At 38.8% G+C, this 16,109-nt stretch overlaps 4 protein-coding genes across 4 annotated transcripts; 3 read left to right on the top strand and 1 right to left on the bottom strand.

Annotated features, from left to right (window-relative positions):
• Window positions 1–70: 70 nt before the first annotated feature.
• On the top strand, window positions 71–6,684 carry LOC105971720 (uncharacterized). Its single transcript, XM_012996589.2, has 13 exons — window positions 71–2,317; window positions 2,702–2,826; window positions 2,966–3,065; window positions 3,160–3,292; window positions 3,377–3,440; window positions 3,890–4,613; window positions 4,769–5,098; window positions 5,206–5,412; window positions 5,494–5,566; window positions 5,659–5,744; window positions 5,848–5,967; window positions 6,162–6,240; window positions 6,375–6,684. The coding sequence occupies exons 1-13, from the start codon at window positions 527–529 to the stop codon at window positions 6,419–6,421; spliced, it is 3,879 nt and encodes a 1,292-aa protein (XP_012852043.2). The 5' UTR covers window positions 71–526; the 3' UTR covers window positions 6,422–6,684.
• A 71-nt stretch (window positions 6,685–6,755) lies between these two features.
• Window positions 6,756–10,833, top strand: LOC105971718 (CLP protease regulatory subunit CLPX1, mitochondrial). Its single transcript, XM_088819230.1, has 15 exons — window positions 6,756–7,751; window positions 7,824–7,882; window positions 8,076–8,167; window positions 8,417–8,500; window positions 8,665–8,711; window positions 8,818–8,892; window positions 9,006–9,083; window positions 9,195–9,251; window positions 9,363–9,433; window positions 9,531–9,630; window positions 9,754–9,858; window positions 9,984–10,046; window positions 10,143–10,265; window positions 10,347–10,502; window positions 10,579–10,833. Exons 1-15 carry the CDS (start codon window positions 7,215–7,217, stop codon window positions 10,648–10,650), a joined length of 1,719 nt encoding a protein of 572 aa, XP_088675356.1. The 5' UTR covers window positions 6,756–7,214; the 3' UTR covers window positions 10,651–10,833.
• A 690-nt stretch (window positions 10,834–11,523) lies between these two features.
• LOC105971719 (E3 ubiquitin-protein ligase SINAT5-like) lies at window positions 11,524–13,398 on the top strand. The gene is made up of 3 exons (XM_088819232.1): window positions 11,524–12,179; window positions 12,444–12,830; window positions 12,921–13,398. Exons 1-3 carry the CDS (start codon window positions 11,949–11,951, stop codon window positions 13,281–13,283), a joined length of 981 nt encoding a protein of 326 aa, XP_088675358.1. The 5' UTR covers window positions 11,524–11,948; the 3' UTR covers window positions 13,284–13,398.
• Window positions 13,399–13,466: 68 nt separating this feature from the next.
• Window positions 13,467–15,608, bottom strand: EMB1796 (Pentatricopeptide repeat (PPR) superfamily protein). Its single transcript, XM_088819231.1, has one exon. It carries the CDS (start codon window positions 15,542–15,544, stop codon window positions 13,658–13,660), a length of 1,887 nt encoding a protein of 628 aa, XP_088675357.1. The 5' UTR covers window positions 15,545–15,608; the 3' UTR covers window positions 13,467–13,657.
• Window positions 15,609–16,109: the final 501 nt, after the last annotated feature.

A 16,109-nucleotide genomic window follows, 5' to 3' on the forward strand; every position in this document is an offset into this window, starting at 1 on the left:
TTCGAATATTCCATCTTATCCCACGTCGTACGAACAAAAAAACTGAATCGTCACATTGTTTTGACTTTTTGACCAACGCTTCTCTCCAGTTTATTTCTCTCCAGTTTCCTCCAATTCCAGTTATAGTCGCCTTTTCAGAAGCGGTTTCCGAAACAACTGAACACAAAATGTCTGGTTAGTGCTGACAAATGGCAATCTCCCTATAAAAAAACCAGACAATGGTTTTCCTGTGTGCTTACATAACATAATCCGAGAGAAATATACAAAGCAATTATTTCGTGCTTTTGAAATCTCGGGCGCGAATTCAGTATACAGAGTTACTACAATGTTCCATATTACAGCTACTGCATTATTGTCATTTTTTGGTGAAAAGCATTTAATTCTACAGCAAGCATATAAGGGCAGCGCCATTTCCTCAATGAATCACATCCCAATTCGGCTTTATCGGTGAAACTCCTTTTTTCTCTCTCTCTAGGTTTAGGGTTTCAGTTTTTTCTTCGCAACAAAAAAAAAAAAGTCCAGGATCATGGAGGCGGCGGCGGTGGTTGGCGGCGCTGGTGATTTCATGTGCCAGAAAGTCGTTCACGGCGGAATGTGGAGGTGCAATTTGATGGCTATGAGGGGAAAAACCATGTGCGAGAAACATCAGCCGTCGGAGAGAAGGAGTGTGGAGGAGGAGAAGAAGATGCAGAAAATTGGGAGGCAGGAAAATGACGGTGGGAATCATGGTGAGAGCAGCGGCGGTTGGAAGCGGAAGCGTGTGGATGATGAGAGCACGAGTGGTTTTGACGGCCATGGGAGTGAGAGGGGGGCGGTTGCTGCTGGCGGTGGCGGAGGTGGTTTGAGGAATAGAGGGGGGCCGAAAGGTTTGGAAAGTAGAATGCAAAGGGAGGTTTTTAGAGAAAATGATGGTGAGCAACGGAGGCCGGAGGGTTCTCAGAGTAGGAATAAGAATGGTTTCGAGCGCGAAATCGAGGCAGCAGTGAAGAAGAATGCTGGTGGTCAACATGTGGCGAAGAAGGCGAAACTAATTCCTATGATCGTCGGCAATAAGCATGTCCTGGTGCACGATTTCGATATCAGTACCGACTCCGACTCCGAAGAGAGTGACAGTACAGACGATGATATTGAAACGCCAGGTCCGGTAGAGACGGTTCGCCGGCCAGGAAGGCCAAAGGGTTCCAAGAACAAGAAAACAACAGTCGACGAGGCTGAAAATAGATTTGTCACAAGAGGCGGTGCTTCTCGTGCTAATGTTGATCAAAGTGATGTCCCTGTGCAGATTGCTCGTGGTAGAGGAAGGCCGAAGGGTTCCCCTAATAAGAACAAAACAATCGCTCAGACGAGAGAATCTGTTGGTTTAGACGGTGGTAATGCTAGCCCTGTAATAGCTTCTCCACTGCACGAGGTTCGAGGGAGAGGAAGGCCAAAGGGTTCGAAGAATAAGAAGAACGTCCCTCAGGCTGAAAAAAGTGCTCGTGTCAATGTTTCTCCCGTGCCGATGTTTTCCCCGATCGGTGCGGCAAAGAGTAGTAATAATAAGAAGAACACATTAAATGAGATTGATGGTATGGAAGATGATGTTTCTAGGAGTAATGTTGTCAAAAGCGCAACTCGAGTGCAGATGGAGGAGCGAAAAGGTTCAAGGAATAAAAATAAAGTATCATTCAACACTGAAAGGAGTGATGGTAGTCCTGTTGGCAGAAGTGTCAACGAGAGAGGTGCTCGAGGAAAGCCCGAAGGCGTCAAGAATAAAGAAAGAATCGTCAAACTGAGAGTAAAAGGTTATGCTGGTAATGGCGATATTGAGCTCCTTGAGCGAGTTGATGATGAACGCACCGATGGACGAAATGCGGTTGATGAGGGTAAGGGTAAGGGCAGGCAGCCCATCGGATCAAATCAAATGAAGGGTATACAAATAAAGCAAGAATATGAAGAAATAGAAGATTGGGATGAAGGTTACTGGGCAGATCGAAGCTATAAGAAGAACGATCGCGAAGGTTGGGCAGAAGGTTCAAACAGTACGAAGAAGAAATCCTTTGATGTTGAAACGAATCGGGATATCCCAGTTGTTAGGAAGGGGTCAATGAAGACGAGAACACTTCCAGTTGAACAGCATGGGTATGATGTTTGCAGTGGCAACATGATGAGAAAACGATCATCGACAAGTTCAGATCACGTTTCGAAGAAGACCGAAAAAGGACATAGAGCAAGATCAGGAGTCGATATAAATGAACTCAGCGATTTTGCATGCATGGGAAAGAAAATAGCCGATCGTGGTTTGGAGAAGAACAAGTCATCAGTATCGGGATTTGCGGTGAGTTTTTTTTATCCACGTGTTTGATCCCTATTTATTTAGTATGAGAGTAAACATAACATGCATGGAATAACGAACGACATCTTCATTAGATCCAGTATTTACTTTGCTTATAAATGTTCGTTTAGATGGGACTTCATTTAAGTAGTTTTAGTTTATGTTTAGTATGTGAAAATAGTCGTTGGTCAACGACGTCTGCCGTGGATGAGGTTTGACCTAATAAACCTCATCCCGACAAGAATTAACTATTCATTTACTCCTTTGGAAGTCAATATAATTATCTATGGGGTCTCTAATTCCGCAATTGAATGAAATCTAATTATTGATGATAGTTTATTATCTTTTGTCGGATACACTTATATTCCATCACATTTTTTTTTGCAGGATGCCACCCTTACAAAGGAGCAGCACAAGACGATGTGCCATCAGTGCTTGAAAAGTGACAAACCTGTTGTCGTCTGCTCAAATTGCAATAGGAAACGATACTGCTTCAATTGCATTGAAAAATGGTAAGGATGCTAGTTACTATTTTGATCCCTCGTTATTTTGAAGCCACGTGTATGTTCTTTCCGTTTTATGTTATTATTACTTGTCATATTATTTTCATGCAAAATATTCCTAAGGTTAGAAACTCTGCGAAAATCATAGGTATCCTAAGATGACCAAGAAAGAAGTCAAGAAAGCTTGCCCATTTTGCTCCGGAAATTGCAACTGCAAAGCTTGCCTTCAAGCAGATGTACTCACAAAGGTTTATAACCTCAGTTTGTCCGTAATTCTTGTACTTTTTTGATCGTATATTGTATATGCCACTTACACATCGTGACATAATTTGGTTCTTTCAGGGCTGCCAAAAAAAGGCTGACAAGAATATCAGAATGCAAAGATCTCTGTATTTGCTACTCAACGTTCTGCCTCTCCTTAGACATATACAGCTTGAGCAGAAGGTTGAGCTGGATGTTGAAGCCAGATTACGAGGTTTGAATACTAGGGTTGAAGTTGTCCCTTTGCTTCTATTATTTTTCGTAATGATTTACATGTCCTTGCTCTTTCTTTATTTAGGTGCTCTAATGAGTGAAGCGGATGTGCAACTTGCAGTCGTTGAAGAAGACGATCGCGTATACTGGTATGTTCTTCCAGCAATAGTTTTTTGTATTTCAGAGGGCTTAAGAAAACTTTTAAAAAACTGGCTTCACATCATTTTGTATTTTTCATTAACTTTTTCCATCAAGATTATTTTATTTTACAAATATCTTGTTGAACTAAAAGAAATTTACTATTATATTAAAATAATTACAGGATTTCGAAAATATTAAAGAATTAAATTGTGTGGTCCTGGATTCATGTTTACTATATGTGCATTTAGTCGGAAACTTGCACTTTTGGATATGTGTTTTCTATATTTATATCAACTTCTGTGACCTTAAGAGGAAACCCTATTTTTATTTATTTCTTCAGTTTGATACTGAATTTAATTTGTTGACATTTCTAGTATTGTTGGATGCTATTTCTCCTGTTGGTTGCAAAATCTTCTCACCGCAAGATATTATTAATGAACTTATGTTTATTCAACAGTGACAACTGCAAAACATCGATCGTCAACTTCCACAGAAGCTGCTCCAATGCCGCTTGTTCTTATGATATCTGTCTCGATTGTTGCAATGAACTCCGAAAAGGTCTTCAACCAGGAGGTATCGAGGCCAAAACTACTCCCAATTCTGCTGAAATAAGTCCGGAGAGAAGAAATTCTTCAAATGATGACAATATTAATCTTCCTTCAACAAATAAGCATGCAGACAACATGTGTTGTGGGCCCCCTAAATGGGAAGCTAAGAACAACGGGAGTATACGATGTCCTCCCAAAGAGCACGGTGGTTGTGGAACTGATAATTTAGTATTAAAGCGCATTTTTAGTGCAAATTGGGTGGATAAGTTAATTAAGAGTGCAGAGGATTACACTTCGAATTACCACTTACCAGATATAGACTTTTCGAAAGAGTGTTCGTTGTGTTTTGCTGCCTCTTCTTCCCGTGGTAGCAACGATTCTTCCAAATTAAGACAGGCAGCATCCAGGGAGAACAGTAAAGACAACTTTTTGTACTGTCCGAATGCTGTCGATTTGGGCAATGCCGAGTTTGAACACTTTCAGATGCACTGGAGAAGAGGCGAACCTGTCATTGTTCGAAATTCTCTTGCAATGTCGTCTGGTCTTAGTTGGGAGCCGATGGTTATGCTGAGGGCTTTCAGAAATGCAAGCAGAAACTGCGTGAAGGCGATTGATTGTCTCGACTGGTGTGAGGTACTTGTTCAGATTGTGTGCAGTTTATGTGCTTTCGATAATGCACATAGTTTATTCAGATTGTGTGCAGTTTCTGTGCTCTTCGATAATGCACATAGTCTCTTAACAAAGTAGACATCATATGTTCTGACAAATCTTTGTTCTTTATATTACAGGTTGAGATCGATATTGACCAGTTTTTCCGAGGCTACTTAGAAGGGCGTAAGCACGAAGATGGATGGCCAGAGATGTTGAAGCTGAAGGATTGGCCGTCGACGAGTTATTTTGAAGAATCGTTACCTAGGCATGGTTCGGAGTTTATGTCTATGCTTCCGTTCCCCGATTACACGCATCCTAGGTCCGGTCTTTTGAATCTCGCGACAAAACTTCCTGCCGGTGCTTTAAAGCCGGATTTAGGGCCGAAATCATATATCGCCTATGGATATCCAGTAGAACTCGGAAAAGGCGATTCGGTCACAAAACTGCACTGTGACATTTCTGATGCGGTATGCTTCCACAAAACCCTCGTTTTTTTTTCTTCTATTTAATATGTCGCGTCGCAGTTCATGCTATTTATGGAAATATGATAAGTGTTCGATACGTGTTTTACCAGGTGAATATAATGACGCACGCAGCTGCGGTGCATACGTTGCGCACTTCGCGTGGCAAAAAACCAGCCGATGTTCTTCAGAAATGTGCAAAAAAATACGGTGCTGCTTTATGGGACATCTTTCGTAGGGATGATGTTCCGAAGATAAACGAATACTTGCGGCGGCATTATAAAGAATTTGACCACTACAAGAGTTCTCTGGTGGCTTCTGTAAGTACATATGCTTCTCGGTGAACATACTAATTGATCGAAAACATGATTTTGATTTGGCTATTTTTTAATTTTTTTTAGGTGGTTCATCCAATACATGACCAGACTTTTTATTTGGACGAGGAGCACAAACGAAAGCTGAAGGAAGAATACAGTAAGATTCGCTTTCTTGCATAGTTATTGTGTGTCGAGTTTTTCCTACAAGAAGTAAAATTAACCAAAAAAATATTGCTTCCTTCAAATTAGATGTTGAAGCTTGGACATTCGAGCAGCATCTTGGTGAGGCGGTGTTCATCCCTGCTGGCTGCCCTCATCAAGTGAGAAACAGACAGGTGATTTTTTTCGATTTTTTATTTATTTAATATATTTTTGGATTTTTATTTTCTGTCGTATTTATACATCTTGATAATATATTGATATTCTGTCTTTTCTCAGTCTTGCACAAAAGTTGCACTGGACTTTGTGTCCCCTGATAATGTCCAAGAATGCAGCCGATTAACTCAAGAATTCCGGCTGCTTCCTCCTTTTCATAAATACAAGCAAGATATATTGGAGGTATTTTCAACTTCTTTCTGCAACTTTATTGCTGTGAATCTTTCATTAACCCCAAAATTCGATATCTATTATCTCGTAATAAATTTGGCGAATATGGTTTTACTTTATCCACATTTATCAATATAACCCACTTAGTGATTTGTTCATGTGTTAATTTTTCGCTCAAGTTAAATAAAATCTCGATCCGTTTGCAGGTGAAGAAGTTGGCTGTGTTTGCTGCAAATTCAGCTATTTATGAAGCCAGAAGTCTAAGCTCCAAATCAAGTAATGCAAGTAAGATTTCTTCATTTCCTGTTAAATGAACTAGATAATACCGCACACAAATTTCACTCGATTTATCGCTTAATTTATTTACTCTCTGGATTTAATTTAATGGTTCGGTTTTTTATTTTTCTTTTTTCGTACAGCGCGGCATTCACGGGAAACTGTTGCAGAGAGAGATCCAAGACGATGATTAGTAGAAATAGTGTAACAATAGCAATTGACAACATTTAACTGCTATTTATTGATTTTTAGGCTGCACTGAATTAGCACACACCTGTTGATAAGTAGAAATTAGTTATGTTGTTGATAGTTAGATGCATAAAATTGTCTGTGCAGTAGTTGGTTGTACCTTCACATACAAAGTGCAAGTGTACATATGTATTTCCCTTGTAACATTATCTTGTTGTAATTTGGATATTTCTTGAGCTTATAAGGCCAATTTGGGTATTTTTATGTGCTGTTTTTTTTTCTTTTTTCTTTTCTTCTTTGGTCTAGTTATTGCAGTATTATTGACACTTGACAGTGCATTTGCTGTGACATTGTCATTCAGAAATTGTACAGACAAAACGACGTCGTACATCTGTGTTCCCATTTTCTCAAATTAACCCAATTTTTTTTTTTTTTTTTTAATTACAGAATTCCAAGAAATATTCCATGATATCGACAATTCAATCAAAATCTCATCTCAATTAACTCCTTCTGTCTTCCTTTTAGTTGCCCCAAATTCTGATCCTGGCCTTAAAAATCCAATCTTTACTGCATTTTCCCTAAATTTAATTACCATCGAATCACATTGAAAACAATCCCTAATTTAGAAGAATCTGTGCGGAACCCACTCTTGTTTCCCCCCTTTTCTCCCAAACCCATTTCTCAATTTTCACTCTACAACTCAAATTATCCTCTCTTCATAATCTAATCAATACCCAGACATCGCCTTTTTTTTTCTTGATTATTGCTTTGAAAAAAAATTGTTGTTAGATTCGATGGCAGCTGTTTTGCGGTCAAAATCATCGAGATATAGAACCTCAGTTGCCATCTCACAGTTCAGATACTTCATTCAGAACCATATGCACGCGGGTCGGGTCAACCATTTCCAGTGGAGCTCCGGATTCGACAATAGCAGCTACCGAAGCAATTCGAGTTTCATCTCAAACCCCCCATTCAATTTGACTCCATTCAAGCCCCTCTCTCCGCGCGGCGATTACATCGAGAGCGGCAAAAACTTCCCTAATTTCTTCAGGAATAAGAGGAAAATCGAGAATTCTAGCTCTCAGGGGGACCCACCTGAGGTATGGCAGCCACCTGGGGGTGGGGGCGACGGAATTATGGTCCGGCCTGGGGTTAAATTTATTCATGTCGGTGAAGGTGACGGTTCCAATTCGGGCTCCGGTGGTGGATTCGGGTCGGGCCAGAAAGATGGAAGCTGGGGCGGTTCGAATCTCGGTCCAGATTTTCCGACTCCAAAGGAAATTTGTAAAGGGCTTGATAAGTTTGTCATTGGTCAAGAGAGAGCTAAAAAGGTTAATTTTTTATTTTTTTTAATTCAATATTGTAAATTAGTTGGAATTGATTGATCTTTTTCATTGTTTCAGGTTCTTTCTGTAGCTGTTTATAATCATTACAAGAGGATATATAGCGATTCTTCGCAGAGGTGATTATTATTATTATTTTTTGGGTATTGGGATAGAGCTTTGTGTCACTGTTCTGTAGACGTTAATCCGATTTACGGTGTTTCTTGATTAGAGAATCTTTTGCGAATGTTTGCTAACTTGTTTTTCACTTTGTTAACAAGTCATTGTTGAGATAAGTATGTATAACGATATTGCTATATCTTGAAAAGTTAGGCCTGCAGATGGCGACAAAACCGAGGGTGCAGATGATGAAAATGTCGAACTTGAGAAAAGTAACATTCTTCTTATGGGTCCCACAGGTTCAGGTAAATTACTTCGTGACTGGCTTGGAAGGATTTAATTTTGAGGCTTTATTTAGTTTCGTCGGTGTTCTTAGATTGGAGTGCATATGATATAATACACACCCGCACACAAGTTTTGTCGGTGTTCTTAGATTGGCTTTATTTTTTTTTTATGGTTCTTGATGATTTTAAGCATCTAATGTGATTTTCGTGCAAGTTTGTATATTCTGTATACTGTTTCACTATGTATTTTCGATGTCATATTAAGGACAGGGAAGACATTACTCGCGAAAACTTTGGCACGGTTGGTAAATGTTCCTTTCGTAATAGCTGATGCAACTACACTTACTCAGGCAAGTGTTTCTATCGTTGTACATGATACAGAATACTACTCTTCTGAATTTCGATTATCGTCGTAAATATTGCGATGAACAAGCTCTTCTCGTTATAACTATACGACATAGCAAATTGATAATCTCGTCAAATTTAAAAGAAAATCAAAAATCTTGTTTTGCAGGCAGGATATGTTGGAGAAGATGTGGAGTCCATTTTGTACAAGCTGCTTATGGTGAGCTCAACATAAGTTTGTGATGATTTACGTAGAAGTGCGATCCCGTTTGCCATATAAAGATTACTGTGTAATTGGTCCGTTTGTATTATTATTTATTTTCCAGGTGGCAGACTATAATGTGGTGGCAGCTCAGCAAGGCATAATTTATATTGACGAAGTTGATAAAATCACGAAAAAGGTGTCTCGTTTTGTCTGCCAAATAACTAGTTAATTTACCAAGATTGTCATTTGCGGTCTTGCAATATTATAATTCGGTTCTAATGGTCTTGTTCTTCATTGACCACCTCGTAGGCAGAGAGCATGAACATTAGTAGAGATGTCTCGGGGGAAGGCGTCCAACAAGCACTGTTGAAAATGCTCGAAGGAACTGTAAGATTTTTCAATTTATTTTTAATTTCTTGAAAAAAAAACGACTAATTTAATTTAAGCTCGTGCATTTTGTAGCTAGATTCTGATTATCGATCCTTTTTTCTCCCTCAGGTGGTCAACGTACCAGAAAAAGGTGCTCGAAAGCATCCTAGAGGTGACAGTATCCAGGTAATAATTAATTTAACTATATTATATAATTTATCCAGAATTTCTTTGTTTAATCAAGATTGTTTTGGATAATTAAATTTTGATTTAAGCTGCGTCTCTGACTCTCTGCAGATTGACACGAAAGACATTCTGTTTATATGTGGTGGTGCTTTTATTGATTTGGAAAAAACAATCTCGGAAAGGTCGTACATAACTTTAGGAATTAAAATATATTAATTGTGTTTGGTGTATTTATATATTCTTGAAATTAAAAAAAAGTCGGAAAAACATTTGTTTCAGGCGTCATGATTCTTCGATTGGCTTTGGTGCTCCTGTACGCGCAAACATGAGAATGGGCGGTGTTACAAGTGCTGCTGTGACATCATCATTACTCGAAACTGTAAGGAAACTATTGATTTAATAATTAACATAGAATCTGATATTCCAAACATATGCATGTGATTGTAAAGCCAATTTCACAAAAAAAAAATAATAATAATAAAAAATAAATTCTTTTTTGCAGGTTGAAAGTAGTGATTTAATTGCTTATGGTCTGATACCCGAGTTCGTTGGACGATTCCCTGTACTAGTTAACTTGTCAGCTCTTACAGAGGAACAGCTTGTTCAGGTGGCTATCATTTTTTCGTTTTTTTTTTGTTTTTTTTTTTTGTTAAGAGAGTCGCAAATGTGTTCATCCGACATAAGAAGTCGAGAAATAGTTTCGTTAACGTGGCTGTCGGATTCGTTGAACAGGTTTTAACAGAGCCTAAAAATGCATTAGGGAAGCAGTACAGAAAAATGTTCCAAATGAATGGAGTAAGTTATCGTCATTCCTCTTTCCGCTATTTTAGTATTCGTTCCGTCGATAATCTCAATTAATTAGTTTCGATACACGTTTCTCGTGTTTCTCAGGTGAAGTTGCATTTCACAGAAGATGCACTAAGACTAATTGCTAGGAAAGCAATAACTAAAAACACCGGGGCTCGTGGTTTAAGGTCCATGCTGGAAAATGTTCTGATGGACGCTATGTACGAGGTTTGTGATTCATTCCTTAAAAACAATTTTTTTTTTCCTGCAGAAACAAAATAAATAAAATATGAATTGTTTAATATGCAGATTCCTGACGAGAGAACCGGCGATGATATAATAGATGCAGTAATAGTCGATAAAGATTCCGTTGGATCCGAGGGTCGTGGTTGTGGGGCCAAGATTCTCTACGGCAAGGGAGCATTGGACCGTTATTTTTCCCAAAATAAAGCGAACGATTCTCAGGTACGTGTGTGTGCGTTTGTGTGTGTGTGTGTGTGTGTGTGTGTGTGTTAGTTATGGTTTCATCTACGTGTTACAGGTGTCGTCTTCAGAAGGGTCGGAAGTGGAAAACGAGGTCGAACAAGAGCTTCCGTCTATTGTTGCGTTGTAGAGTTCCATTGTTCGGATATATGTACAGTACAGGTACTAATAATAAATAAGGTGACATTATTTAACCAGATTTAGAAGCTCTCTTATGTTGTTACTAATTTTGTTGTAATTTTATTTTTATTTTTATTTTTATTTTTATACTCCTGTAAATGGATTTTTAATTTTTAATTTTTAATTTTTATCACTTGATGACGTTATCATGTGCTCATCCAACGGTTCACAAAATTCAGTCTGAAAATTAGATTGATTTATAATTAATAACAAGTTTTCAGAAAAATTACATGAAAAAGATGCTTCACCAACCTTTCATTATTTTTTCATATCATTTCAATTGTAAATTTTTTTTTTATTTTAATTTAATTACATAGTAATGCTTACTTAGACATCACCCCAAATATTCTTTTAAGGTTTTTTTTGCGATTGAGACATATACCAATGTTAGGCTGTTTAGTTGGTCCAACCAAATATCAGCTACTTATAATTTCAATAAATATAATATTCGAATTACTTTGAATATATATTTTTTTTTTTTTGAATAATTCTCTGTTTTCGTTTTTATTTTCACAATTCAATTTTTTCCTACAAAAAAATCTGAAATTAATTATTGATCATTGTCTTATTTCTATTTGCTCTTTCCCGCCTTTCTTACTAAAAAAACAAACACTTCGAAAATTGAAATATATATACTATGATAAATAATAATAATATAATAAAATCATTAACAATTTAATTACGTTCACTAAAAAATAAATAAATAAAAAAGAATTTAAATTTGTATTTTTCTTAAATATTAACCAACAATTGGCAACTGTTGACAAGCAAGCAAAACAATAAAAAAAAAAATGAATTAATTGAAAACCATGGGATTAGCTTCATATAATTAAATTATTTAAAAAAAGAAACGGTGGTCCACGTTTCTCTCTCCTCTCTCTAAACCGGCCAAGAGGGAAGAGAAAAAGAAGCTGCTTTTTCAAATCGATCTGTCTCTCTGTTCTTTCTTCTTCTTCTCCTCCTCCTCCATTTTCTCTCACTTAATTAATCCCTACACAACACAGGGATTATTAAATAATAATTCGAAGAAATTGGAAGAGATATTGCATTATTGGAAGTGGGCATCTCAGATTTCTGGGCATAAAAATATCAGACATTCAAAGTGGGGAATCTGATTTTCCTTCAAATGCTTAAATTTCTTCTATAAGTGGGCTATTGAGATTGGAATTCTATAAGATTTTTTTTTTTTTGGGGGAGAAGGAAAAAAATAAAATTCGAATCATTTATTTTTCTTCTTCCCTAAAAAATATGGCAGCGGCGATTGAAATAGAAAGCGTGGAGTGTGTATCTATTATATCGGATGGAATCGAAGAAGAAGAAGAAGAGATCCATTCATCAATTTCTCATCACTATTCTTCTAAACCTCTTAATCATAATAATAATAATAATAAAGTAGCATCTGGAATTGCCCCCACAAGCGTCCATGAATTACTGGAATGCCCTGTTTGCACTAATTCTATGTACCCTCCTATCCATCAGGTTTGCTCTCTCTCTCTCTCTCTCTCTCTCTCTCTCTCTCTCTAGAATGAATAGAATTGTTATTGAGTTTTGTAGTCTTTGTAGATTGAATAATGATCTCATCATATACGAGTTTCCTTCGCATAATCGAATCGTTAATTTCAGTGCTCTGAAAGGGCCTCCATTAGGTCGAAATGTAAATCGGAGATATGAAAAATAGGAGATCATGATTGGATATAAGTTGGATGTGCGAATCTTGATCGATTTTTATTCTTTTAAATGCAGTGTCACAACGGGCACACACTCTGTTCGACATGCAAGACAAGGGTGCATAATAGATGCCCCACTTGCAGACAAGAGCTTGGAGATATCAGGTGTTTAGCCCTAGAGAAGGTTGCCGAGTCGTTAGACCTGCCCTGCAAGTACTACTCTTTGGGCTGCCCCGATATATTCCCTTATTACAGCAAACTCAAACACGAAGCCGTCTGCGATTTCAGACCGTACAGCTGTCCCTACGCTGGATCAGAATGTGTAGTCACCGGGGATATTCCTTTTCTCGTTTCCCACTTGAGAGACGACCACAAAGTCGACATGCACAGTGGCTGCACCTTCAATCACCGCTATGTTAAGTCGAATCCACGTGAAGTTGAAAACGCAACTTGGATGTTAACCGTGAGTTTTTTTTTTTTCTTCTTATTATTATTACATGTTCTTGGACAAACCTTGTTTTCTGCTAAAGTTTTTGTTTATCTGAATGAATAGGTATTCCATTGTTTTGGGCAATATTTCTGTCTACACTTTGAAGCATTTCAGCTAGGAGCAGCCCCAGTATACATGGCGTTTCTTCGATTTATGGGGGATGAAAGTGAAGCAAGAAACTACAGCTACAGTTTAGAGGTAGGAGCAAATGGGAGAAAACTTATATGGGAAGGTACCCCACGGAGCGTTAGAGATAGCCACCGGAAAGTGAGAGATAGCCATGATGGTCTTATTATCCAAAGAAACATGGCCCTTTTCTTCTCTGGCGGTGATCGGAAAGAGCTCAAGCTACGAGTCACCGGAAGAATCTGGAAAGAACAACAGAATCCAGATACCGGTGTCTGCATACCAAATCTTTGTAGTTAACACAAGTTCATTTTTTTCGACATTTTTTTTACAACTTCTTCGATTTGTGCGTGTTTGTGTATGTAATCGAAATTCTGCATTTTTACCATATCAAATGCTTTTTCTTTTTCTTTTTCTTTTTCTTTTTTATTTCATGAGCAACACCACTAACCAACCACGTTAATAAAAACATAATCAAGAAAGTTCGAAACAGATTATTCTCTTCATTCCAAGACTTGAAACCGCATTCATAACATAATCGAAAAAAGTACACATCAAGTGGCTGCACATCATCAAAGACTACAAAGGAGAAACAAATAATAATTATCCTTCTGTGCAAGAATTTGCTATCGAGTACTAAAGCCAAATCAAGATGTGTTGTTTACCTGCGTAACTTACACCGTCGCCTTCTCCACCGATTCTTCTTCTGCTACATCATCACCGATGGCAGCCTCCACTGACTCCTCTTCACCATCCTTAATCTCACTATCTTTGTTCCCCAAAAGCTTCGATGGCAAAAGAGAAGCAACTGCAGCCCTAGCACTGGCCTTAGCTCTCTCCGCTTCTTCAGCAACTTTAGCAGCAGCTTCAGCTTTCTCTCTCTCTATATCCAGTTTAAGATTCGTGACCTCGTCTTCTCTCCCTACCTTCCTCAGCCCTTCTCTAACAAATTCCTCCACCTCATCGGTGAAGTCGTTTGGATCCTCCCTCAACATACCATCAACAATCTTCATCACTTCATCGTGTTTTCCATTCTCAAACAATGCACTCATTATAAACTTGTACGCATCATCATTCATCCTTAGCTTCGGCACCATCAAATCAAAGAATGACTTTGCCTCGTCAACTTTTCCAACTTTAACCAAACCCTCCACCGCCCTGTTATAGACACCTAAGTTTGGCCTCAACTTGGACTCGACCATTGTCCTAAAGTATTGAGCTGCATCATCTGGCCTATTCTCCTTAAAGCAAGCATCCATTAGGGTTACAAAGGTGTACTCGTCTGGACTTACCTTCTTATCAGCCATCCCCTTGTAGAGCTCCTCTGCCTCAGCCAACTTGTCGTTGTTGCACAACTGATCAATCAACACGTTGTACGATAAAGTATCGGGACTGCACCTTTTATCACCCATACTATTGAATACTTCAATGGCATCGCTGAATTTCTTATTCGCACAATACCCATCTACTACAACATTATAACTCCCCAAATTGACACTCAATTTCTTGGGAGGGTCGTGCTCGTTTTTAATCCTCTCAAACAAATTCAACGCCTCCTCAAACTTGCCATTCTTGCTCAATGCCTCTAAGACATAGTTATATGCAACAGCACTCATGCTAATGTTCGAACCTTCACCGAGAACCTTATTATACAACTCCATTGCCTCTGTTTCCATTCCTTTCAAGAAATACCCTTTCATCAAATTCCCATAAATCACCCCATCTAAAATATCTTCGGTCCCCATTTTCTCCTTCAATTCCTCATACAGCTCAAAAATTCCTTCAGCATTCGAATTCTTTGCTTGCCCCAACATCAAATATGAATAGATTGTGGGATCTGGTTTGAAACCCTTTGTCGCCATCTCCTCCTTAAGTTCGAGGGCTTTTTCAATTTGCTGATTATCGACTAACCCTTTAATTAGGATGCGGTAAGTAGTGGGGGAGGGGTTAAAGGGGGCATCGCTAATTAGCTGCTTGTATTGCTCTAGGGCTAAATCCGTTTTCCGGCAATCGAGATAAACAGTGAGGAGGAGATTGTGGGTTACGACATTGGCAGCAACGCCGGCTTGTGTGATGAACCTGTGGAGGGAGAGGAGCTCGGCGTATTTGGATTGCCGTAGCTGCGCGGCCATAACTGCATTGCAGGTGTAGATGGTGGGGCGGCAATTGGAGTAAATGGAGTGGCGCGTGAGGAGCGCCGCCTCTTCGAGATCATTCTCGCGGATGAGCTTGAGTATGCGGTTGTGGAGGTTGAGGCGGTTGCCGGAGAGTGCGGAGACGGGTTCGGGAATTTTGGGGGCGTTAGGGTTTTGCGGGGCCGAGGATGGAGAAGGACGGGGTGGCTGCTGTTGTTGTTGGTTGTGGCGAAGGGAGGAGAGAGGGGGCTCGATGCGGAGGCGGCGTTTGCGTTTGCGGCGCTCGGCGGCGGCCTCTTCCGGGGTAGCGAAGGAGAAGAGGCGGACGGGGATGAAGGTGGATGGTGGCGCGTGGGACTGGAAACGGTGGGGTTTCGTTAGGGTTTTGGCGAGGTGGTTGAGAAATGAGAGCTTGGAAAGCGCCATTGATGTGAGTTTTTTCTACTGTGTGAAATAGAAAAGTAAGGGTTTTTGAGGTTTAAATTGCATTTTTATTAATTTTGTTGATAAATAAATCCCCAAATTATTTCCATAGTTGAATTGGGCTGAAATAAGGTAAAACCCAACATTCTTTTTTCGGCCCATATCAATTTCCCAATCCCTAAATTCAAATCTTTTTTATTACGATTTTTTCAATTATTAAATTAAAAATAAATTAGCAGTCTCTGACTAATTAAAAATTAAAAACCTAACATCAACACTTGCATTAAGGAGGTAGACACTAGACATTGTTGACCAGGACTCAAATATATTTAAAAGTTAGGCTTCAGCTGCAACATATAATAACTTATTTATTCGCGTGACCAAACTTGTCGCACTCATAAGAATTATACATATATTACATGCACAATTAAAAAAACATATATATTAATTGAAAATATAAAAAAAAAAATGAAGGAAACAAAAATGGGTTACAACTGGAAAATTGATGATACAAGATGATTGAACTGAACTCCCCACACGCATGGGCATGTGATTTGCATCAAACAAT

This window comes from Erythranthe guttata, chromosome 6, assembly GCF_056151865.1.
Source record: "Erythranthe guttata isolate IM_541 chromosome 6, IM_541, whole genome shotgun sequence".
Lineage (NCBI taxonomy): Eukaryota > Viridiplantae > Streptophyta > Magnoliopsida > Lamiales > Phrymaceae > Erythranthe > Erythranthe guttata.